This window comes from Sphaerodactylus townsendi, linkage group LG13 (genome assembly GCF_021028975.2).
Source record: "Sphaerodactylus townsendi isolate TG3544 linkage group LG13, MPM_Stown_v2.3, whole genome shotgun sequence".
In the NCBI taxonomy this organism is placed as follows: domain Eukaryota; kingdom Metazoa; phylum Chordata; class Lepidosauria; order Squamata; family Sphaerodactylidae; genus Sphaerodactylus; species Sphaerodactylus townsendi.
Window position 1 is genome coordinate 55,726,474 of NC_059437.1, and position 25,907 is coordinate 55,752,380.

General features: G+C 43.0%; 1 protein-coding gene across 5 annotated transcripts in view; it reads right to left on the reverse strand.

The window, feature by feature from the left end:
• Window positions 1-25,907, reverse strand: part of HECTD4 (HECT domain E3 ubiquitin protein ligase 4) — a 97,968-nt gene that overhangs the window by 66,527 nt on the left and 5,534 nt on the right. For all 5 annotated transcript variants that reach the window (XM_048514102.1, XM_048514100.1, XM_048514101.1 and 2 more), the window contains exons 2-12: window positions 15,853-16,370; window positions 13,649-13,738; window positions 12,471-12,601; window positions 11,146-11,254; window positions 10,618-10,756; window positions 7,930-8,100; window positions 6,053-6,245; window positions 4,548-4,709; window positions 3,234-3,347; window positions 1,971-2,111; window positions 737-969 (exon numbers count right to left, since the gene is read on the reverse strand). In XM_048514102.1, coding sequence (XP_048370059.1) covers window positions 737-969; window positions 1,971-2,111; window positions 3,234-3,347; window positions 4,548-4,709; window positions 6,053-6,245; window positions 7,930-8,100; window positions 10,618-10,756; window positions 11,146-11,254; window positions 12,471-12,601; window positions 13,649-13,738; window positions 15,853-16,370 — 2,001 coding nt within the window. The remainder of the gene's footprint in view (window positions 1-736; window positions 970-1,970; window positions 2,112-3,233; window positions 3,348-4,547; window positions 4,710-6,052; window positions 6,246-7,929; window positions 8,101-10,617; window positions 10,757-11,145; window positions 11,255-12,470; window positions 12,602-13,648; window positions 13,739-15,852; window positions 16,371-25,907) is intronic.

A 25,907-nucleotide genomic window follows, 5' to 3' on the forward strand; every position in this document is an offset into this window, starting at 1 on the left:
CAAGACAAACAGGAATAGGGAGTATTACTTCACACAATAGGCAGTTTACTTGAGAATCTCACTGCCGTGAGATGTGCTAAGGGTCACTGACCTAGATGAATCTAAAAGGGGTTAGACAGATTGAGAGGTGATGGTCTAAAAGCAACATGGAATATAATGCAATTGAAATAGAATATACATAAAACAAAACAGAAGGGGGAAAAACCCAAACAGCTGCCAAAACTGGGCAGAACAGTTAGGCTTTCATTCACTTTCTAAAATTCAGAAGATAAAAACTTAGCAGGCCTCTTTGGACTGTGAACACTCATGCATTTTCTTCAGAATACACAGCCTAACAGGCGTCACAGTTTTCTCTGCGCACAGGGGCCTAACGTCCTTGCAAGACTTTGGAGGAACAGAAACCAGGTCCAGAGAATGGCAACGGCAGGCATGTGCCAGAGTCCCAAGACTTGTGAAGGGTCCAAAACCCCATCAGTGCTGACACTCTTACTTTACCCCAACAGTGCTGACACTCTTACTTCAGAACACTGAAGAAGGTTAGAGACAATTTTGAGAAAATTCAGTTTGCAGACATCTTTTCCAGGTTATGGGAACCACATCAAGGGTGACTTGCTTAAACCTCCTGAAAACAGCCAATTTACCACAAAAAATTTCTGCAGACATTCAGAACAGGACAATATGTGCAGCAGGAACTGAATGCATTGCCTGCAACTTGGATGCCCATGTACAAACCTACCTGGAAGACAACCAGGATACAACGTATTATACAGGTGTCTCCATTGACCATGGCTTTCTCCATAATGTCACAAATGCTACTGAGATGATGAGCTTCAATTTGGTGCTGCTTGCCCAAAAAATTTGTAATTGGAAGGTTGTTACTTGCTGCAAGCAGGTTGAGCTGATGGATACACATGGCACCAACATGGTGTAGTAACTGGTTGATAACCTCATTTGTGGTGATGGCATCTCCTAGAAGAAAACAGGGCAACACAGTTAATAATATGTCATGCAGATATGCAAAGTGCCTTTCAAGTTATCAGGCCTTATGTACTCTCACCCTGCAAATCAGATCAGCATCTAATTGAAGCCCTAGTTGCAAGGACATTCATTGGCAGAGCAGGTGGCCTGAAAGACATCAACTGTCAGCTGGACTAGACAACCCTGAGTTAGACTGATGATAAGGCAGCACCATATATACATGTATCTGGACAGACAACAGGAAAAGAGCAAGAGTTTGGGATTAGGCTGGCAGCAAAATTCAAATAACCAGCAACTACCACTTGGAGAGGGAACCAAATAGGGCTACAGGAAAACATCCACTGACTACTGGAAAGCTTTGCCAGGATTGTCCAGGCTTCAGAGCACTTTTATCCAAAAACATGCTTTGAAAAATGTGTGTTTATGCTATTTTTATTTAACCTTTTAAAATATTTTTGTATTTTACATGCTTTTTAATGTCTGAAATTTAATGTTTTGTTTTAATGCTTTTATTTTTTTATATTTTATATGCTACCCTTCCCCTTCCCAGCTCAGGGCAGTTTACATCATGTAAAATACAATAAATACATTTCTATTTTTAAATCATTAGTACAAAGGTATCTTGGGGATCCCAAACTGGGTGGGAAGGCAGCATAGACAAATTTTAAATAAAATAAATAAGTATATTTTTAAAAAACCTGAACTATTTTAGTGCTAGTGCTTGAATTCAAAAACATATTTCTGTGTATTTCTTCTGTGGCTGAAACACTGAGCTGTCTCACTTAGCACACTTCCGATGAACTCAAAAGAACTAACCAGGCTTCTACAGCCACAGAACTTCCGAGGCCCTGGGTATTCCTTCATCAGCCTTACACACAAGGGCGGAGCTACACTGTCGGTGTCTTGGCAAGGTGCAACAAGCTTAGAGGAGAGCCTCACCGACCTGGGCTGCCTGCCTTTGTACAGAGGGTCGATTGCTGATTTCCCCTCACCTGTTGGCTCCATGATGATATGGCTGACTCCTAGCCTCTGGCAGACATAGTGGAAGGCCTGGTTCCCAGGATTGCACCACTGATCGATATAGTCATTTGAGCATGTCCAGATCATGTTGTTCATAGCATCATAGCATGCACCTGAAGACAAACAATGCAAAAAATGAAAGCTGGGAATTCAAAAGCCCCCACCAGTGGGGGGCCATTGCCAAGGAACCAGGGCAGGGAAGCTACAAAGAAGACTGCCACGTGGAAGCCCTGTTGCCACTGCACTATTTTGGCAGCTGGAGTAGCAATGGGGAAGCTATACAAGCCTGTCCCTGTGTGGAAAAGACCAAAGAGCTTTCACTCATCTCTCCCTCCTTAGCAAAACCATGACAACATGAATCAGGACCAAACTAGATGCAACAACGTCCTTCTGACATTCAGGATTGGGTCCATGTGGCACTTTTAAATCACTTTACAATGGCGGCAGCAGTGTCCCTGTGGCAGACACAAGGATGCTTTTACATCTATAGTTTGGCCCACAGGCTTTCTGGGGACGGCGCATTCATTTCCCAGCCAACCCAGGCTGTTTTCTACTGCAGTCAATGTGATTCTGAATACCTAGAATTATAAAACTTGGAAATATGCTGAATGGCATTTATTAGGTAAATTCCAAGTATTTCCAAATCTGAATTGCACATCCTTACAAGAATCAGATTTCTAACAGAATATCAGGGAATCTCCAGCTTCCCTAAGGAAACTATTTAAAAATCGCTTCCTTCTACCTCTTTCCCCATGAATTGCTCAACAGGTATATTTCTCTCTTGCGCCCACCACCCCGACTACAGAGCCCTGTGGTATAAAAAGCCCAGTAAACTAAAAAGTTGCTGTTCAAAGAAATCTTTGAACAGCAGTTACTGCTTCTGTTGACTACATTTTGTCTGCCGGATCCCTCTTAAAATCAGGCCAATGTGTGCTGCTTACTGGCATTGTATAACTGACTTCCTGAAACCATATGGTGTCAGCCCCTTAATAAGGCTGAGGTTCACATAAAGTTTACAGTTTCAAAAAGCGGTTCTATAATTATATACCAGTAATTGCCTCTTATTTTAAATGTTATTAGCTTCCTCTTCCTTTAGTAAGTTATTTGCACACTTAAGAATAGGCAGGGTTCAACTCATTAACTATACATAGCAAACCTGATGTTTATAATCTGAGCCATCAGGTACTGTTATTTCCAACAGCAGGTCACACTTAAAACACATCTTCATTCCTTACCTAGACCAGGAACAAGGGCGCTGCGTCCAAGGGAGCTCCCGGCAGCGTCGATGAGATCCGCTCGGCTTGCAAACTGCCCGTCTGATATATTGTACACCAAGCTTGAAGCCAAAACTTCAAACAAAGAACCTCCAGTCAACATCTCAAAACCTGACATATTTTTCAATAATAATTTTTCCACTGAGTCTACAGGAAGTGTTTAATTTCTTTAAGGCAGCAGGTGCTGCATCTGGAACCTGACTGGAACACACACCTTCTGACCTGGAACATCTAGGGGAGGAGCCATCACTCAGTGGTAGAACCCCTGCTTTCCATGCAGAAGGTTCCGGGTTCAACCCTTGGCATCACCATTTGAAAAAAAGTCAGGTATCTGATGATGGGATAGATCTCTGCTGCCAGTTGGGATAGACAATAATGGTTCCAGATGGACCATTGGCTTGGCTCCAAGGCAGCTGCTTTAGTTCATCTATGCCTGCTGTTCCGCCATTTGGGGAGAACGACTACGGCTACTAAGCAGGGATGAAAAAAAGACTCTCAAGTAGGAATGCAGGCCCTCCTCTCCGCTTCCCACCTGATTGTTACTTGGAGCGCCAAAAGCTTTTCCCCACAGAAATGCTTTCAGCCTAGAGGCTCTCTCTTTAAGCTGAACTGCACGCCTATGGAGCAAGAACGAACATTATGCAACTCACAGAGGCATTTAAGGCAGCAGTCGTGGCTGTCTGTGCCACGTTTGGAACATTTCTTGAACAGAGCCAAGTTCAGCGAAACAATAATCAGTCCATATCAAGGAGCCATCAGGCATTACCTCAGGAGTCTGACAGTCTGAAATTGAGGGTCTCAACAAGCAAAGAATGACATACAACAAGCACTTTCACACATGGTGAATACACATTTTCAGTCTGCTTTCAATGTACTTTTATGACTGTTATTCAAGTGTTTTAGACGTTTGTTGTACAAACACTTGAATGAGGTGGTGATGTTTTGTTTGCTGTAGATTAGCAACCAAATGAACACAGCAAATATGCAGACGCATCACCATCACCATCACACACTCCAAGGCTAAGGCCTAAGCCAAACACTGATGTGGGGACTGGCCAGCCTCACCTAGGCTCATGCTAAATCCTGAACTGGCCAACCATTGGAATCAGACTGGAAGGAAACTCTTCCTTTGAGGCAGAGGGGGAAAAAAGGATTCTCAACGTAGGAATGGGTGAAAAAGAGGGCCAAGGACAGAGCATTTCACAGAACACTTTGTCAACTTCTGAGGTCACAAGAAGGAGCCACAGTAAGGAAGGTGGGCAGCAGAGAACTTACTTTTTAAGGATGACAAACCGCTTGTTCCACCAAAAAGAGACCGTGTGGCAGAGCTGCCAGAACCACCAGGGGGTGGGACCAACATCACCAAATATGTTCCACATGTGTATATTGGAGTCTTCCGCAGCATTTTGAGAGGTAAGCCACAACTCGTGTTAGCAGCTGAAAAGTTCAGGCAAAAGTTGTGAGAAGCAAGCAAAACACTTTGAGCCCCATCCAAAGGGGGTAGGGAAGCAGCATGCTGCCACACCTGAAGATTTGTCCTCCCAAGGGCACTTACCCCAGTGGAGGAGTAATCTTGCCGGCATGTGGCTGCCACCCTCCACCCCCCAGGTGTGGAATACCATGCTGAACACAATGCCAGAGTCCTAGGGCCACTGCTGCTGCCATGGTGGCGGTGGGCTGGGGGCGTGGCCAGGGGAGGAGCCGACTAATGTCAGCTCCTTCCTTGCCTTTGCTGGCATTATACGAGTGGCCCGTTCCTCAGACTTACTCCACCCTTTAGGGTGCCACAGTTCTCTTGAGGCCCATAGAGGCTTCTCGGCAGTGGGGAGGCTCTTTCACTTTTCAAGCCTCCCCGTGCCACTAGGACACCTCTTCTGGGGGCGGTGGTCAGGCACCTGGCTTTTGGATGGGGTTGCCCCCCTATTAAAAGGAAAGCAAAAAGCTGAAGATCTGGTGGTAAAATGGAAATCAGCCTCAGGAGAGCTTTAAACATAAGCATCCGCAAAGCTAAAGCCACTTTCAACGTGTAACATTTTGAGGAATGGCACAGATCATCAGGATTCCTGGAACTTGCTGACTCTTCATAAGAGCGCAAGCAGGTCCTTTCAACAAGGCTTGTTACAGGAGTCAGCCCCAAGTAAGATGTGCACCACATAGCCAGAGAGGCAACCCTAGTCAATTCTAAGGACTGGACTCTAGTCTTCCATACCGGTTAAAACAGGTTGGCTTGACTGAAATATGGCTGAATGAAACAGAAATTGTAAGTCACAGGTAATATCAGTGGAGTAGAAAGCCACCAGCCTCAAAGAAGATCTTAGTGATCTTTTCCCCATGCCTTTTTCAAGCCATAGGTATCTGGTGCAGACAGAAGCCAGCCTTGATCATATGCAGTGGTGGGATTCAGCAGGTTCGCACCACTTCGATAAAACTGGTTGTTAAAAAACTGGGGCTGATGGTGAATTGTAGTCCATGAACATCTGGAGCACCATAGGTTGGCCATCCCTATTTTAGAAGATGCTGTAAGGTTGTTTATTTGCTAGAATTTCTGACATGGTTTGAGAGTAGAGAGAGGGCTGAGACAAGATTTTATGTTAATATGGATAGTTTTCATTTAGAATTGTAAGTTAAATTGAGCCACAAAGGAAAAGTCAAGTGCCTGAGCCTTCAGGGAGGGCGGTATATAAATATAAATAATAAACAAATAAACAAACAAACAAATAAACAAACAAACAAACAAATAAATAAAGGTGCAACAATATAGCGATCAATTCCCTCCTCACCTGCTTGGTCTTCTTTCAGTGTATTGGAGATTGTGGAGCCAGTAAGTGCAGCCAAAGTTGCTGATGGAGAGGCTCTGTATCTTGACAGCCTGCTCAGAAGCATCTCATTGATACTCTTGGCTGAGTCCCCCTCTTTCCTCATCAGTATGATGCGTTCTTGAAGGGGATTGGCTATACAGACACCATGTTCCACCTATTAAAATGATCCATGTGTTTTAATTCTCTTGAGGAGAAATGAAATTTACCTTGAATCATACGTAGATCCCAAAATACAGCATCAAAAGGAAAAAGTAAAGTCCCAGTCCCAGCTATGTAGAGTTTTGAATACTGACGATGGGAACTGGAGACTTATAAAACTTAAACTGCTCTTTTATTTAAAGAAAGACCTCCATGCAATATTTAAAAAATTAACACCATAAAAACAGTTGGAACAGAAAAGGGCAAAACACCAATACACAGAATCGAATTTTAACAGCCTCAACAATCATTTGCTAGAAAAAAATAGTTTGGCAGAACAGTTCGACTAATGCCAAGAAACCTCAGGCAGTGTGGTCCACAATAGAAACAGCAGCAGCTGAACCTTCCACAGCATTTCTTGGATAGATCTTAGTAGGGATCAGGGGTTTAATCTGTAGTACACAGGACAGGGAACACTCAAGTTTAAACCCTTGAAGGCTCCTTTGTGTCAAGTTGTAGTCCGGCCTCCTTTTGTGAGCCATTGTGAATATTTATTTATTTATTTATTTATTTATTTATTTATTTATTTATTTATTTATTTATTTATTTATTTATTTATTTATTTATTTATTTATTTATTTATTTCAATTTCTATACCGTCCCATCCCCGGAGGGCTCTATATAAGCATGGTTATATAGAGGGCTCTATATAGAGGGCTCTATATAAGCATGGAGAATATATAAGCATGGAGAATATATAGAGCCCTCTATATAACCTATATAAGGGTTATATAGAGGGCTCTATATAAGCATGGAGAATATATAAGCATGGTTAAGATTTGCTGCTTTTCTCAGGCTTTCACAGACTGATGTCCTTCTACTGTGGATCTCTTTCTACTGAGCTCATATCCCTCCCAGTCCCTCTGCCCTACAAGCATCAATCATATCCTTTAGATCAGTGATTCCCAACCAGGGTTCGTGGTACCCTGGGGTACCCTGAGCACGTCCCAGGGGTACCATGAGAATGCTACCACCTGCCCCGCCCCCCCACCGGAATCAAATGGATTTTGAAGGGGGGTTGGAAGCCTCATAGGCTCCCTTTAAACAACACTGAAAAACAGCATTGTTTTATTGCCTAAATTTGGTGTGGATTGGGGGGGGTAGATTTAAAGGGAGATCTCCCTTTAAATCCCCCCAAATCCATGCCGAATTTAGGCAAACAAACAACGTGGCTGTCAACACTGCTTTCCCTCCCCTCCCCTCCCCTCGCTTGCCATTCCCTCCACCTACAGGCCAAAAACAGAAAAAACCTTTAAAAAATGCAAAAAAAAATCAAATGAACCTCAAGGGTACCCTGAGATATGAAGAGCGAGGTCAAGGGTACCACGACGTTGAAAAGGTTGGGAAACACTGCTTTAGATCATAAGCTGTGGAATGGGGTCCTCATAGTTTCTAATCATGAAAACCTAACTTAAGGCACTCTGTGAATAATAACCAAGTACTAATAAAACTATACAAAGGATATATAACCTAAGCCACAGGGTTTGAAATGGAAAAGATCTAAATACTTAATAAGTAATTAAGCCACAGCATGGAATGAACAATGACACAGACCTTAAGCAGTGAGCACACTAGGCAGAATGCAAGGTGAATCGGTATCAATCTTAATTCTTTCCCACCACCTTGGAAACAGCACTTACAATCAGTTCAAAAACATCCATAAAGACAGAGTGTCCCTTGGGGGTTTTTTCATTCAAGCTTGCAGGTGACCAGATCCAATAGAAATAGGTCCCATCAGAAGAAAGATGTACGGTGGTCATAGTGCTCCCTACTGGGAAGTGGTCTGCAGGCATTGGGATCAGCTGACATACCTGCATCATGACATAAGAAGAGAAGGAGTGAGTGGAGAAGAGAGAGAATTCATTTCTTCTCAGAGGCCCTTTCCGCACGGACTAAATACGACGTCATGGAAACGGAAATAAAAACATCACAGCGAGAGTAAGTTACGCGACGCCAGTAATGCGGGCGGAGGTCGCGAAGTCGCTACTGCCATCATGGAAACGCTTCCACCGTAGCGCTGGTTATGCCGTGAGATTCAAAAAGCGCCTCTGGACCGAGAGGTTTTTTCAAATGACGCAACGCTTAATCGAGGCCGCGACTCACGTGTGAACCGCCGCCGTTGTCAAAAATGGCGATGTCACTGCCTGCTCAAGCACCTTTCCCGGATCCATGTCACCTGTGCAGATGGCGGCTGCCCATACGACCTCTGGTGCCATAGGCGACATGAACTGGGACGGACAACAGCTGGGAGGGGAGGCGATGACAGATGGGGCGGGCAGAACATCAGGGCAGTCACTTCGGCCAATCGCGCTGCTGCACGGCCGTGACATCGGGCCAACGTGGCTCCGCAACTGCGCAGCTGCAACGAGACGCGGCTTCCGCAGCGCTTCCGTGCGAACCGCCACATTTCTGCGGGGCTCTGTGTGCACGCAGCTCCACCTGTCTGTGCGAACACTTCTCTGCGGATGCGCTGCTATTAGCGACGTCATCGCATCGCTCTTTTTGTATGTGCGGAAAGGGCCGAAGTCTTTCTGGCTTCCATCATGAATTCCCATTCTGAAAGTACCCCAGCAGGTTGGCTTGGCTTGCCTATCTCATTTGCCCAATTAAGAAGAAGAAGAGTTGGGTTTATATCCCCCCTTTCTCTCCTGTAAGGAGTCTCAAAGGGGCCAACAAACTCCATAAATGAATGTTTTCTAAAAATGAGACTGAAATAATTCTTACTTTTCAGTTTACGGAAATCACGACAAAACATGATTTTACGAACTCGCTCTTGAAAATCAATACACTGAAATGCTAAGAATTTTAAAATGCTCCTGGTAACGCACTTCGCATATAAGAACTCTCAGATTCCCACATCTCTGAAATGCAGAATTAACCAATGGAAACAGGAGAGGCTGCAGACTGGGGATGGAGCATCTGTTCCTTACATGCCTCCCATCCCAGCTTTGAAGTCTAGCACATCCAGTTAAAAAGGAACCATTTTTATGGCAAAGCTGAGAAAGATCAAGGAGGAGACAATCCTGGCCTATGTGGATAAGTCCGCTCCATATCATAGCAGAACAGATCAATCCCCATTTGTAATATTGATGTGGCTAATACTGTGTTCAAATGTATAAAAATGTTTTCATGCTGCTGAAAAGTGACTTGCAGGCAGCAGTTGGAGCAACCATAATCTTTTAAAATCATTTTTTTCTAATCATATCTTGAATGCAGACAAAACACAGTTTTAAAAAGCATAGGGCTCCCACCCTCCTAGAATCACTTATACCCTTATCCAGCGTGGTGTAGTGGTTTAGAGCAGTGGACTCTAATCTGGAAAACTGGGTTTGATTCCCTCAGTCCTCCACCTGAGCTGCGTACCCTTATCTGGTGAACTGGATTTGTTTCCCCATTTCTACAATCCTGCTGCATGATCTTAGGCTAGCTGCAGTTCATTCGGAACTCTCTCAGTCCCACCTACCCCACAAAGTGTCTGTCATGTGGAGAGGAAGGGAAAGGAGTTTGTAAACTGCCTTGAGCCTCTCCTTACAGGAGAGAAAGGCAGAATATAAATTCAAACTGTCGTCTTCTTCTTAACTTCTACACTAGTATATTAGACTGTACACTCAGCATTTATTGCTACCTCTGTCACTCTGGCACAACATTTTGAGGCACTGTCCAGGACAGCAGCTGATACCACTCATACCAGTGATTTATTTTACTAAATAAATAGAATCAGGGTCATGAATCACACATATGGCCAGCATGCAATATTTTGCTGCTCCACAGACATTCTGAATTCCAGTCCTTCAAAGACAGATTGCTACTGAGTCATCTTTAACAGACATAAGGTACAATTTTCTGAGCAATTATTCAAGTGCCGAAGTTTTACTTTTATGCTTGAAGACAACAGGCAATGTGTTTCTAAATTTTTATATGAATAAGTACTTAAAAAAAGCACAAAGACAAAATCTAATCTGATTTTCTGAAATGCCACACACTTTGAAAAGCGCAAATGATAGACAGAATGACTGATAAGTCATGCTGAAGAAGTCAATATAACAGCTCATGTTTGTAAACAGGAAAACTCATCAGAGTTCTTTGTATCTTAACGGAATATCCTTTAATAAAATTCACTAAGTATTGGAATGAGTTGACAACGCACTTCCAACCAATGGGTGTGCAGGAAGGCGGGTGGGGAACTGATTGGAATGTGAGGAACACACTCCCAACCCATAGTGAATTATATTGAAGGATTGGTTGAATATGCTATCTGCCAAGCAATAAATCTTTTTTCCAAGCTATATCCCAGATAAGAAACAAAAGGTAACTTCTTAATGTTTTACCTGAAGGGTATTCTGGTCAATGACCTGGAAAAGGGAATGAGGTTTATTATCGAAAGAGACAGGCCTGTGAAGAAGTCTGCCATTGCCAAAAGCAACCCAGCCTGTCTCCAACTCTTCATTACGGCAATAAACAAAGCCTCTAAAAAAAGAAAAAAACAGGAAGTTAAAGGTTTACAAAATGTTTAATGAATTAACTTTATCTTAAAAATAAATAAACAATAAAAATATAAGCAAGGAAATATTATGGGTTCCTGGGGCGGGTATTTTTTAAATTTTTCAGTATCCTCACCAATAGATCAGATTTATTCATTCAACTTACTATGCAAACATTATTCCACATATGTGGAATAGGAACAACAACAAAATAAACACTCTGCAAAGTTGAAAAACAGTTGAGGCCACACGCTGAAATCCCCTACTGTGGCCTCAGAGAAACTATGGTACAATTATTTTAGATGCCTCTCTCCAATAAAATGTTGCATTTTAAAAGAGTACATGAATTGGACAATGAATGAAAACATGGCTTACCGTAGGGTTCCATGTAACCCAGATCCTAATTTGCTTATTCCCCAGCCAACTGAGTTTGTTGTATAAAGATAAGACCCGTCTGCTGCAAGGCAGCGCCCCAAGTCTGCATCTATAACAAGAAGAATGCATTCAAAGGAAAGCTCTTCCCAAGCAGCAAAGTCATCATTATCAGGCAGGACTTTCACTCCTATGTGCTGCTGGGACAATGCAGAAGCCAGTTCTTCTATGGGGGCCAGAAGCAGTGCACACAAACGCTACCCAAATTACTTCTTACCATTAGGCCAACAGCCTCAGGACTGCTTATTTCTGTTCCTAAAAACTGGCAGCATTTGCTTGATCTCTTAGTCTAGTTTTATAGCCAGTGATTCAATAAGGAAAAGAGGAAGAAGAAGAAGAAGAGTTTGGATTTATACCCCACCTTCCTCTCCTGTAAGGAGACTCAAGGGGGCTTACAAGCTCCTTTCCCTTCCTCTTCCCACAACAGACACCTTATGAGGTAGGTGGGTTGACAGAGTTCTGAACAAACTGTGACTGGCCCAAGGTCACCCAGCAGGAATGTAGCAGTGTGGGAACACATCTGGTTCACCTACTCATGTAGGTTCACGCTACTCATGTGGAGGGCAAGTCATGCTTCCTTCCAGGCAAGTACTCAGCCATTCAAGCTACCCAACAACATATAGAACAGGAATGCAGGTTAGACTTCTTCCAGCACGTCTGCAAGTATTTTGCCCCAATCTATATGCCCCCACACAAATTACTAATTTTCCTAATACTCAGATTTTTGAAATTGCAATATTGGTCCTAACTATGTAAAGTTAATGCACAAGACCCACTGTTAGAAGCACATTTCTAAGAATAATGTTACTGTCCCAAATGGGCAACTAACTGGCACAAATTCATTGGTTACATCTGCACCTTCTGGGGTTGATGCCCCTTGTACCCAGGAACTGTGAACTCTTAGAAAAAATACTTTGGAATATTGTCCTTTAGCACCTGCTCAAGCTTGTATAGTTTCCAGCAAGCAACCCTGATCTTGTGGCACCAGATACTTCTAAGGCAGTGGTTGTCAACCTGTGGGTCATGACCCCTTTGGGGGTCGAACGACCCTTTCACAGGGGTCACCTAAGACTCTCTGCATCAGTGTTCTCCATCTGTAAAATGGATAAATGTTAGGGTTGGGGGTCACCACAACATGAGGAACTGTATTAAAGGGTTGTGGCATTAGGAAGGTTGAGAACCACTGTTCTAAGGCAAAGTGATTTTAATGAAAAAGTCACCAGACAGCCTGTGACAGCAGTTCCCCTTTTTCACATCAAGAGTCTCACCTTTATTTTCTGAGCCGGAACCAGGATTGCCATCAGGTGCTGGCAACATATCTTCAAAACCCCAGGAGACCACGTGCTTGCCCCCGAGCAAACAAGAGGGAGATCCAGGACCCCCTTCCAAAAGCAACAACCTTTAGAGAACAGAGACAGAGCTGCTATGAAATGGAAATATTTCTCCATACAGGTAAAACAGCTCATATTAAAATATGTTTAAGTAGTATATGATCTATGTTGAGTGGTGTGAACAGAACTACTAATGTAGTTCACGGAAGAAAGTGGCTAGGCTTTTCTGACTGCTGATTTTGAAACTCTGCTAAGTTACAGAAATCTCATTACTGCTCAAATATGAGTATTAAATATATTAATTGGTCTAAATTAATACTTGTACAGAATGCGGCAGCCAGACTCCTCTCCGGAGCAACAGCTAGGGATTCACTGGTCCCTATACCTCAACTGCACTTTGGCTGCCGAATCGAAAACAGTACCAGGTCATGTTTAAAAGTTTTGGTATTGAGCTTCAAAGCCATTCGCTGACCTTACAGCCCTGCTTATCTGAGGTGGACCCGTCTCTCCCTATATCAGCCTTCTTCTAGGGCCCCTCCTCGTTCATCGGAGGCTGGACTCCTACTGGTGATCCCTGGCCGCTAAGGCTGATCTGGCTGGCCTCTACAAGGACTCACAGGGCTTTTACTGGCTCTGGCCCTGCCTACCTGTGGGTGAAACAAGGCTTTAGGGTGAGACTCAGGGCCCTGCAGGACTTTCATACAAAGTTTCTGCAGGGCCTGTAAAAGGCATCGGACCCTTGTCTCCTGCCATGGCGCTTTGGCCAGCCGGGATGATGTCAACTTGCCATAAAAACATCTGGCCTCCCATGGGTACATAAAGGGGAAAAGAAGAGCTGAAGCCATCTATAGTTTAGTATTTTATGTATTTTAGGTAAATTATATATACGATGTTTTAAACTTTTATTGTTGATGGAAACCACCCTGAGCCTTTGGGGAGGGCGGTGTGTGTGTGTATATATGTGTGTGTGTGTGTGTGTGTGTGTGTGTGTGTGTGTGTGTGTGTGTGTGTGTGTGTGTGTGTGTGTATATATATATATATATATATAAATAAATAAATAAAGCCACACACAATACAATTACACCATTGCCACCACCTCGAATACTCATTCCTACCTGTATAACACATCAGCCACAGGCAGCGATCCCAAATCACTCTGCTTCTGCAAAAGGTGTACTGTGTGAACAAATGTTTTCAATGATCCCCTAAGAAAAGAGCCAAAATTCAAGGCACTGGTCACTTTTTTGAAACACTGCAAGACATCAACTAACAATTCTTTACACATTCAACAATGAAGCAACCCATTCTAAACCTCAAGACATCTTTCTGAGAGAACCTGTTTCCTTTCCTAAAATATATGGTCCAATATATGGCTTCCCTCTTTAGGGGAGGTTTTGATTTCTAACTGATTTCACAGAGTTCTAACATGGGGCTGGTATGTCTTGGTGGAAACCCTCATGTTATGCCTGAAAGACCTTTAGGCATGACCCTTGATAACCCAGATGCCCCTGATCATAAAATACACTGGATAGCAGAATCTGCCAAAGGATATAATTAACAATAGGCTAATTGCACCCAGCCATATCCCAGGGTTTTTTTTAACTGTAACTTCCTCTTCACCTTCCAGAGTCACAGAAGAATAGTGGTGACAACACTGAAGACAAAACAATCGACAGATAGGCAGAGACCAAAGGGTAGAAAAATTGGGCAGTTGAGGATCTGAAAAGACCACTAATTTCCAGCACTGCTGCTGCAACAGCCACTGCTAAATTTCTGCATGAAAAAAAGGAAAACAGATGTTGCCTCTTACAGAGTTTTCCCCAGGAGAACAAAAAATCATGGCAGAACTAATCCAAGGGCATAAAGAAACAAAAAGCTGATTGAGAAGAAAATGGTTAGCTTTATTTATTAAGTAGGTGACAATACTGAAGAGTCCAATGATATTTCTTTGGATTTTCCAACATGTTGCTTTTCAGTGAGACAATTTGTGAACAGTATGATCTAACACATAAGCAAAGTGAAACAGGATTGGGCGGGAAGAGGGGGAAAAAAACCCATTGCCCATAACTCCACTTCCCCAAATGTCAAGTTTATGTTCATATTTTATTGGGTAAGGTAAACAAAATAACTAGATAGCACATTCAACAGTAAAAGAGTAGAAGTTGTGCTAACAGTGTCTTCTGAAGAATCACAGATCATTTTTATAGCCAACTTCAGATTTAAAGCCACCTTGGAAAATGCATCAGTTCCCAAGTGATGGCAATGTAAGAATGTAAGAAGCCCCTTGTTGCTATTTTTTGTATATAAACCATTCCATGTGATGTATACACACAAAGGTTTTTGGGGTAAAAAGAATATCAGTGGCGTACCGCTAATTGCAAAAATGCCCAGCCAGCCCTTCTAAAGGGCAATCTGAGAATGGTTGTCAAATTACTGTATAATTTGCTCCTGTGGATACAATTAATTCTGATCACACGTCAAAATGACAGAATTGTCATCTGACTCTCATATCGGGGTCTTGTTTATGCCTTCGTTTTGATGAGCAAAGTCACAGCACTACTGAGGCTTGCAGTGTGGTGTAGGAGTTAGTGTTGAACTAGGGTGTAAATGAACCAGGCGTGAATCGCCACTCTGCCATAGAAGCTTGAGAGTAATCTTCAGTCAGTTACACACTCTCACCCTAATCTACCGCACAGGGTTGCTGTGATGGCAAAATGGAGGAAAGGAGAATTATGTAAGTTGCTTTTGATCACTTTTGGAGAGAAAGATGGGGTATAAATGAATTAAATACATGATAAATGAATTCCAATAAATACAAAAGCAACAGGAAATAGTTGAGGTACTATAGAACTGTGGCCCATCATTCACTTGCACTAGATACAGTGGTGGCGAACCTTTGGCACTCCAGATGTTATGGACTACAATTCCCATCAGCCCCTTCCAACACGACCAATTGGCCATGTTGGAAGGGGCTGATGGGAATTGTAGTCCATAACATCTGGAGTGCCAAAGGTTCGCCACCATGGCACTAGAAGGTTCCTCTTCCCTGTGACAATCTGCAAAACCATCTATCTGAAGAGGAAAAATTATATCCCAAAAAAGTTATGCAAAGGAACTCTGCTAATGACAGAACACTTTGGGCAGCCATGTTGGTCTGATTCTTAGTAGCAGAGAAGAACAAGAGTCTACTCGCACCTTCAAGACTAACAACATTTCTTGCTTTTGTGGTACAATGTTACTCAAGCAATGAGAATCAGAATATTTTCTCCCACAGGCATACAGTTCAACCCTGCCCAGATTGCCCTCTCCCTTCTCTTACCTTGCACAAGCCAAGGCAACAAGTGCGGCAGCAGCGTTTTCTTTTTGCTTGTGTGGAATCTGTTGGCCTGAAGAGGAGGTTTCCTCCAACCAAGAACAGAGTAGAGCTTCGATGCCATTAAGACAGTCCGCTGGCTCCTTAGTCAAGCTTAACGGCTGGCAGTCACGAAGGCAAGTTAAGAGCACCTCAGCAGTTATGTTACACAGGGAAGGGTCCGTTCTACTTTGGGATTCAATGAGAGGAAAGACCAAGAGAAGTCCCATCCGTGACGTGAATGGTGCCTGCTCAGGTTGCTGCAGAAGGCCCTGCCGCTTAAGCAAGGCCAGAGTTTCTTCATCTCCCGAATTTTCCCGTTCATGCTGTTCTTCCAAGGCAAGTTGACGTTGGGCATTCCAGAGTCCACGCAAAGCATTCAACCGGTATTCCAGAAGGCGGGCATAGGCGTTGCTTTGATTTCCACAAACAGAACGCAGGCGCTCCGACAACTCTGTGGGACTCTTAGTCTCAAAAGATAAAATCTAAGGAAAAAATTAGAAAAACTTGACGCTGACAAATGCATTGACCAGGTTGCTCTACAGAGGGTCTCTCAAAAATTGAGCTACAATTTTATGTAACTTGGAAACATCTATTATCCCAAATCTAAAAGTTCTGCATAACAATTACAGACTTCAGATGAAAGACATATCACCTCATGTCTTGGTTCATAATTCAGAAGCTGCAAAACAAGTGGATGTCACTAGCCTGATTTGAGTGACCAAAAAAAGCTTTCCTTGGGGTCTACAAATTGAATACTAAAGTGAAATGTTAGATTTCAGAGATCCATGCTTGTTTTACCTCCTTTATGGATAGTTGATTGCTCATCAAACACAAGATATTTTGACATATTTTCCCTTCCTCTGGGCACAAGCTACATCACTTCAAAGAAAAAGTGGAAGAAGAAGTTGTGACACAGGATCACAGTCAACAATCCTGCCCTGCTTTAATTACCAGGTTTCTTTAATAATAAATTAAGCTATAGCTAATGACATTGCTGGACAGTTCAATCACATGTTTACTCACACAGATGAGAACAGATGCTTCAATACTGAAGTTCCAAAGATTGGCTTTCTAAGCACCAAGACCTAATTTCTGGCCTTTACTAATCAAATCCAGACTGCCCTAAAATGGTCACTTTGCACAGACCAGCCTCTTGTCCTGCTACTCACTGGCCACCATTTGTATGTCAGTTCTACAATTTAATTTCTGTCCCAAGAAAAGCACACATGCCTCATTCACCTTCTGACCTCATCCGTTTCATCACTGTGCCTTAACAGCTAAGCAGTTAAAAGCCAGGCCTGCACAGGGGAAAAAATTCTATTGATTGCTCCCCCCCACCACATTTTCCAATTTCATAAGCGCATGCCATACACAATGCTTTTATCAAGCACTTGTCATAAATGTGTCCTGCACAAAGAAAAATCACCATCTGGTTAGATTTTTTAAGAGCTAGGGTTGTGTTAAAAGGTCCCTCAAGGTCAGTATTAAAGACTTCTGAATTTGCTTCTGTAAGAGCTCTTAATGTTTTCAGATGATGTTCCTTGAGATGCAACACCAGTTCCTCCAACCAAACAATTTTAATGGAATTTTGAATATTGTTTTAGTCATTTTCAAGGACAAAGCTCAGTTTACACCATATGGGATTGTCCCGAATGGGTTTCAATAACTAACCAAATAAACATCGGCCGGCACACATACACACATGCTGCAGGTATTGATTTAGCAATATCCAAATCTCACAGCTGCTTTTAAAAACCCATTAGGATTTTCAGGGGTACTAATCTGCAGTGGGACCTTGCAAGTCCTAGAAACTGCCAATTTGATCAGGCCTGTCGGCTTTTCCCTCCCGAAGGTTTTGATGATCTTCCACCGTTGCTATTAAACTGCAGGAGAAGGAGCTGTGGCTCAGTGGTAGAGCACCTGCCTTGCATGTAAGAAGGTCGCAAATGCAATCCGCAGCAGCCCCAGTTAAATGGATCAGGTTGCAGATGTCTATCAAAGATAGCGTTGGCTGTTCTCACTGCTGTTAGTTCTCCAAGTTCACGGTTAAAGGACTTTCACAGGACCTACTTTGATTTGATTCAGTATAGGGAACCTTCGTGTGTTTGTGTGCATACTGTGGGCACAAGGGAGGGTGGGCAGATGGTCTAGTGTGCAGTCTGCCAACCAAGGTTATCTGCTTCCTCAGGCCAGGGTCAGGGGAACGAGACTAGCTGGGCTCCAAAACCTTAATACAAACATGGAAGAACAGGATGCAGACCAATGCTCTGTTTAAAACATTTGTTCAGCACTTAGTTTTCATCAAGGGCTTATACAAACAGATTGAGCTTGGTATCAAAGATAGCAGGAGGAAGGTCACAGCGTTATAGGTTCTATTCCCAGCATCTCCAGTTAAACAATGTCAGGGAACAGATGCCGGGAAAAGCCTTTCTCTGCACATGACCTTCCATAATCCAACGTTCCTCCAAAACAAAATCTCATTGCCTTCAGAAATATTGCATGGTTGAGGGGAGAGGTGGATACAGAGCTAAGGGGATGTGCAGCAGAAGACAAGAACTCCAGGACACAATCAAAATATGATGTACAGAAGTAGAGAACGGATAGAAACTGTGGCAGGAACAGACCCCCAAACAAGCCAATCTTGTTTTATTCTAGCTATGCTGGTCAGGTTGCTATGGTAATGGTGATCAGGATAGAAAGGTGATGAAGATCAGCAGCCAGAAGCTGCAGGGCAAAGATCTTTGAGAAGAAAAGGCTTGGGCATACAGGCCAGACAATAACAAAAACACGCTGCTCCAGGGAGCTCTGAACACACCAAGGGCTTTAATAGTGTTAAGACCACAGCTGAACAGCAAGTTGGGCACGAAATCTTGTAAGGGTAGGACCAGAGGTGGGATCCAGCAGGTTCTCACAGGTTCCCGAGAGTAGGTTACTAATTATTTGTGTGTGCCGAGAGGGGGTTACTAATTGGTGATTTTGCCACGTGATTTTTGCCTTAGTTACGCCCCTCCTCTCAGCAGTAGCGCGCAGAACTTGAAGCAGTCTAGCAGGAGGTGCACCGGCGTGCGCAGCAGCCTGCGCCTGCGTGCATTCGTTTCCCGCCCAAGGACCGGCGCAGCGGCTGCGTCCTTGCCACAACTCTGCCCAGGAATGCCCCACCCCGAAATGCCCGGCCACACCCCTGTCGTGCCCTGCCCAGCCGCATTGGTGCTACGCCACAGTTTGAATCCCACCACCATGGGAACCTGTTACTAAAATTTTTGGATCCCACCACTAAGTAGGACAGTTGGGACAGTGAGACTGCAGAACCCCCTCGTCCACAAGTCTTGAGAATTTTCTACATATTTGGAAAACAGCGGCAAGGACAAGAGCAAAAAGTATGAGGCACAAAGAACTACTGATCTCATTCACTGCCCAACTGTAAATGTACATCAGCATCCAAAAGAAGGTAAGTATGTTTGTGGGAGGGGATGGGCACAGTGTCATCCATGCCATATATCAGGGCAGCTTTCTAACAAGACATTGCAGTTTGCAGCACCCAAAGAATCATACTGAGCTCCAAAGAGCTTCAGACACATACTTTTTGCACACATGCAATGGCAAACCACTCCTGAAACAAGCTTCCAAAGGACTTTGTGATTGAGCAGTGGGATCTGCTTTTCAAAAAGAGACTTGGAGTCAACTGAATATGCATGAGCTCTCCCCCCACCCCAAGAAACTCACTGGAGCCAAGCCATGCCACAATTTCATGCATCTCCAAAGTGGGCCAGATCATGTCCTCTAAGTACCTGTCTGCGTCTGGAATTGCAAAGAGGATCTTGTTTTGGGCCTTATCAGAAGATTATCCCATGCAAGAAATAACAGGATTAGCTGCTGTGAAAGGGATATCTAATGATGTGATCAGCTGGTCGCACAGCTCCTTCATAATAAGATCACAATAGCAAAAGAAATCTTTGCTATATCTATTGTGTGCACATGCGTATACATTTCAATGGGGTCAGGATATGTTCTTGCTATACTTTGTAGAAGATGATGAATCATAGAATCACAGAGTTGAAAAGGGCCATCCCTGCTAAATGCAGGATCAGCCAGAAGCATCCCTGACAAGTGGTTGTCCAGCTGCAGCTTGAAGACTGCCAATGAAGGGGAGCTCACTGCCTCCCACAGCAGCCCATTACACTTTGGGTAATAACTGCCCAATGGCTAAGATGAAAGCAGAACAACAGCTAAGTTACTCCTTGCTACCTGATGGAACAAGCAGAAAAGAATGGGGAAATACATGGGTTGGGGCAGTGAAAACTTTTTGTAAGTGCTAGTCACATCTTAAAAATAAATCATTCTCCCAAATGGAGAACATTTAAAGCAAGAAAAACAGACACGTGTGTGTATGCATATAGTTATATATATGTGTGTGTGTGTGTGTATGTGCATAGTTACACACACACACAAACATACCGTTATACCTTTTGTTCATGGGAACACAAACAGTGGAGGGCACACCTTGCTCCCACCCCCAAAAAACTACTCTCAAAAACAGAACTCAGATCAGCCTTCAATGTTAACACAAATATGAGCCTTTTTACAAGAAACACTGGGAGAATGTGCATAAGTGCTTGTCTCCTGTATGACCCCTTGAACATTTTTATTTATTTAAAACATTTTATGCTGTCTTTCCCTCTCTTAGTAGTAAGAATCTGGGACATACTCTGCCACCAGATATCATGATCCTGGCATTAGCCCAAGATCTGTAAAGTCAACATCTGTTTCCTTTTAATTAGACAAAAGTTTTCTCCAATAAGAGCCAATGTGGGGCAGTGAACAGGGTTCGTTTGAGAAGCTCTGGTTTCAAATCACACCCTGCTAAAGACAATGCAAGGCCTTGGACAATAAGCGATCTTTCAGCATTCATTCCAGATTTATTAAAAAAGGCGTTCTTGGGACCTGAAGCCTCTAAAACCTTCTGCAGCCTTATCAGCACATCTTATACAGCAGTGGTCTCAGATGTGCATGCAGGTTCAGTCACCAAGTTATACATCAACACAGCATACTTAAATACATACAAGAAAGCCCTGGGTTTGCCAATGAACCAGAACAGAGCCTTATTATTTATTTATATTTTCAGGCACTGCATCTGAATCAAGTCACTGAATTGAAGCAGAACCCTTCGGTTCAGCAAGCCATAAATGCGGCATCCGATATGGAATAACCCTGGCACACTATTTCTTCTGAGAATATGCCAAGGAAAGATATTTTAAAGAAATAAATGCGGGATAATTTAAGTCTGATCAAACTTACCTTGGGAAGAAGCAGTGATTTACTAAAAGATATTTTTAGCAAAATGAGTAGGAAACAAGGTGCACAGGACACACACATCCAACAGTAATATACATTTAAAGTTATTACTAAGCTCTATTCGAGGTTCTCTTGTCCCATGAAGAGTATTCCCCATTCCCTTCATTACCCTCTAGGACACAGGTGTCAAACTCGCGGCCCTCCAGATGTTATGGACTACAGTTCCCATCATCCCCTGCCAGCATGGGATGATGGGAACTGTAGTCCATAACATCTGGAGGGTCGCGAGTTTGACACCTATGCTCTAGGATCAAGACAGTCACATTTCTAAATGGAAAAAGGATTAGCACAAGAACATAATTGCTGATTTTGGTCTGCCTAATTTGAGGCGTACCACTGTTTTTACATTTTTAGATGCTGAAGTCAAAAGCTTCAGCATCATATGTGAAACATCATGAGTTCTGCTCAGGTGCCAGAAGAGTCTCAGTGGAGCTCTGGCAAATTCCCAGCCCAAGAGTGGAACAAGAAGACTCGGCTCAGCTCAGGTATTTGATTTAACCTAGTCAGCTGCCAGCTGACTGGAACAAAAGCTAAAGGGACAACGACAGGCATGCACAGGGTGGAGTTCTTTGCAGAAAAGGCAAGGCTGGGACAAAAAGGATTACATTTCATTATCAAAGTGCTTGCGGGAACCTGGTGGGATTTTTGAAGTTTTTTTTACTAGATAGCACACAGCCCAAAAAAGTCTGTTTTCAACAATCATTGTAGGCCTTTTCCACATAAGTTGTTTACTACGTATATCGTAACCAAGTGCTGCATTTGTTCCCTTTTAATTTCACATGCTTTTTCCTCCATTTGGTTCTAGAAATATTTTCCCTCATTTTCCCTCCATTATTTACCTGAGCATTTTTACCACGATTTTAAAAATCCATTTCCAAGCCTGCTTCCCTTGAGAAGACAATAAACAGTCTTTATTTCTCTACCTCACCAAATACCTGGCCCTTATCCATGCCCCATGTAGTTGCCCAACCTCCCCTTCACCAATTTTCTCCTCCTCGGTTTTCAAAAGGATTTCCCCTCCTTTCTTTGTCATATCTAACTGGCGGTTAATTTTCATATATACACCCTGTCTCACCAAAAGATAAAAGCTCAATTGAGAATTGAGCCCCCTCCTTTGTGGCCTGTCATCTGGCCACTCACCATCTAATGAGACTCACCATGCCTCTCCCTTTTCTACTGAGGGAGGAATTTAATTTGGATTACTAGGCGTAGCTATGCTTTCATCAACTGGGACTTGTGTGTACATTGTTTTTAGCTCTTACCGCTGCTTTTAACTGTTTAATTGTTTTATACTGTTTATTTGATATGCTGTACACCGCCCAGAGCCCTTTGGGGATGGGGCGGTATAAAAGCTTAATAAATAATAATAATAATAATAATAATAATAATAATAATAATAATAATAATAATAATAATAATAATAATAATAATTAATCCACCACCACTGTGACCTGGACCTTTTTCCCTCCTTCTTTTCCCCCTGGCAGAGAGTGGTGTCAAGCTCAGGCTGAGCAGAACAGTCCCATCCTCAGATTTTAAAATTTTTTTAAAACCTTTCCTCCCCACAAGAGGCAGCGGTTGCTCAGACCCCGCCATGCCGGCTGCCAGACAGGTAAGAAGTAATCAGTTCTAAGAAAGTTTGTTTGGAAGCAAGTTGCTCGCTGCCCCACCGGGCCTGCCACCAAGCCTCCAACAACCCTTCTCCTACCGAAGGGAATTTTTTTAGAGCGGAAGTACTCTACTTCCACTGAACAACTTCCAATCGCAATTTCATCTTTCGTTGAGATGGGGTATAGAACCTGTAATGCAACATTCAGGCAGAGGTACAAACAAGCAGGATCAATTTTTGTGGGGGTGGGTAGGCTACACAGTAACGTTAGGGCATGGACACAAGCCAAGTTGATTATATCAGCTTTATCAATTTCACCTTGAATTAGCAATGTAATATTAAAACAAAGAGACACTGTGTCCCAGTTAAGAGCCCATGAAATTGACAAGGGAGGCTGCTTTGCAGGGAGAAATAGACAAGAGATTGCTGGAGTAAGGATTGTGTGTTAATGCAGTTCTAATTTGGTCAAAAAGTGCGGTCCTTTGTGTGTGAGGGATGGGCTACATGTTGCTGCTCCTTCAGATAAAGGCATCTACTTCAGTAGGGTTTTTTGGCTTCCATTTTGTGCAAACACCTGGCTGTTATGCATGCCTGTGTAGTTGACCAACCTCCTCTTCAGCTATTTTCTCCTACCCTTCCTTCTCTGTGGTTCAAAGGGAGTTGGTTTTATTTATTTTTTATTTTTGTCATATCAAACTAGTGATGCAACACTGAGGCATAGATACAAACTAGAATAGTTGATTGGATCAGCTTTGTCAATTTCACATAGAACTTGCAATCTTAACATTCAGGCAGACAGCGATTTTGAAGTTGGGGGTAATTGAATAGAGTAGAAGGTGTAATTGCTATATGTAATCTGGGACTGCTGCAGTAATGATTGTACATTACTGCAGACCAAATTTGGCCCAAAAATGTGGTTCTGGAGGGGGAGGGGCTACATGTTCCTGTAGATAATGGTACCTGCATCAGGAGCTGTTTCAGCTTCCATTTGGTAGTTCTCAATAGTAGAAATGGAGGCTGCAACATTTTTGAATTACCACTTCAAAATATAACTGTGCAGTAACACTAGAGCACCTGCGCAAAAGAAATAAAGGAGGGAAAGTTGTTCTGCGTTATGGATGACATCCCACTACCATCAAGAGTAATGTACTTTCAGCAGCAGCTCATGGAATAAATGCAACTGAAGAGGCAAAGGGGGAAATAAACCCAAAACTAGGAGAAAAGGAAGTGTGTAGGATGATTTCACAGAAAACATATCCAAGACACAAGGCTTGAGAACTGGGAAAATTTTGTGATAAGCTGAGCATGCGGAAAAGACCTTCGTCTCATATAGTTCGCCATGTAGCAAGAAGGAACTACTACTACTTAAGAAACCCAAGTCAGATACCCAGAACTAGTTATATGATTGTCTGAGTCCAGGTCAAAAACTGGTCACTGAGTTCAAATTAATGTAATACATTATTTACCATTTTGTTGTAGTTAAATGTAACCATACAATAAATTGAAAAGTCAGTCCAGGGAAGCAGATTTAGAACCAGGATACTCACGAAGCTGGTGGTGGGAAGGAGAGACAGACCTGACCTTAGCTCAGTCAAGCCTCACCTACCTCACACAGTTGCTAGGAAGATCAAATAAGAGGATGGAGAGAAGGCAGCCATGTAGACCAGCCAGGCTGCCTTGACAAAAGGGCAAAAGACCATTATCTTCATTTGTTTTATCATATAATATTTTGTGTGATGTTATTTTGAAACATTTTCTAAAAACGTACGTGCCATTTTCATGACTAAGCAGTAACTGGCCTTATACCTTTCTCAACAGTCAGGTCTTTTGCATCCTCCGTTTACTTTCCATTTGAATTCATTCTGAGCCATGTCTGACGTTAAACATTCCCTTATTTGCCCAGGAGCAGTTCTGCAGGCGGCTCAGCCATTGGGCACCTATAAATTAGAACTTAATGAAATAATGATTGGGTCGGCGTGCTACACCCTAAGAAAGGGATGTGAATGAGGCCAGCCAAAAAAAATCATCACTTCCTCCCTCTGTATCAAGCAACACCACCAAGGTGAATCGCTAAGAGGAACATTCAGAGAATGCAGTCATCCTAGTTAGTAGCATGAGTAACTGAAATGGAATCTTATAGGCCTTCAGGTTATTACCTTCGAATTGGTCCAGCATTTTTAGCAGTTCAGCTGATATCTACTATGTACAGCTACTAACCTCCTGCTGGGGACAGAAAGCCTGGAAACAATCACAAGGGTCAGAGAAGTCTGTGTCAAGCAATTCACTACTTGTTTTTAAGGCCACCAAAGAGGTAGCAGCCGCATGGATTCTTGAGCATATGGTAGCTCCAGTGCATATACAAAGCTTCTGCATGAATAATTACTCCCTTGCCTGCTATAACATTAAGAACATAAGAACATAAGAACAAGCCAGCTGGATCAGACCAGAGTCCATCTAGTCCAGCTCTCTGCTACTCGCAGTGGCCCACCAGGTGCCTTTGGGAGTTCACATGTAGGATGTGAAAGCAATGGCCTTCTGCGGCTGTTGCTCCCGAGCACCTGGACTGTTAAGGCATTTGCAATCTCAGATCAAAGAGGATCAAGATTGGTAGCCATAGATTGACTTCTCCTCCATAAATCTGTCCAAGCCCCTTTTAAAGCTATCCAGGTTAGTGGCCATCACCACCTCCTGTGGCAGCATATTCCAAACACCAATCACACGTTGCGTGAAGAAGTGTTTCCTTTTATTAGTTCTAATTCTTCCCCCCAGCATTTTCAATGAATGCCCCCTGGTTCTAGTATTGTGAGAAAGAGAGAAAAACATTAGAAGCAGCATTACATGCACAGAGCTATCCATATGCGTAACCTGGGGGGGGGGGGGGGTTTATAGCATCTATGTAGGTATAATGCATGTATAAATAATAACATTTGCATTATACTAGCAAGGAACTAAGTTCTCATACAGCCGCATCAGTATACAATTGCCACTATAAGGAAAACAGTGGCTCCAAGGGCTCTTCAAAGTTGGGAAAATGGTGGAGGGCCAACTCTTAAGGCCC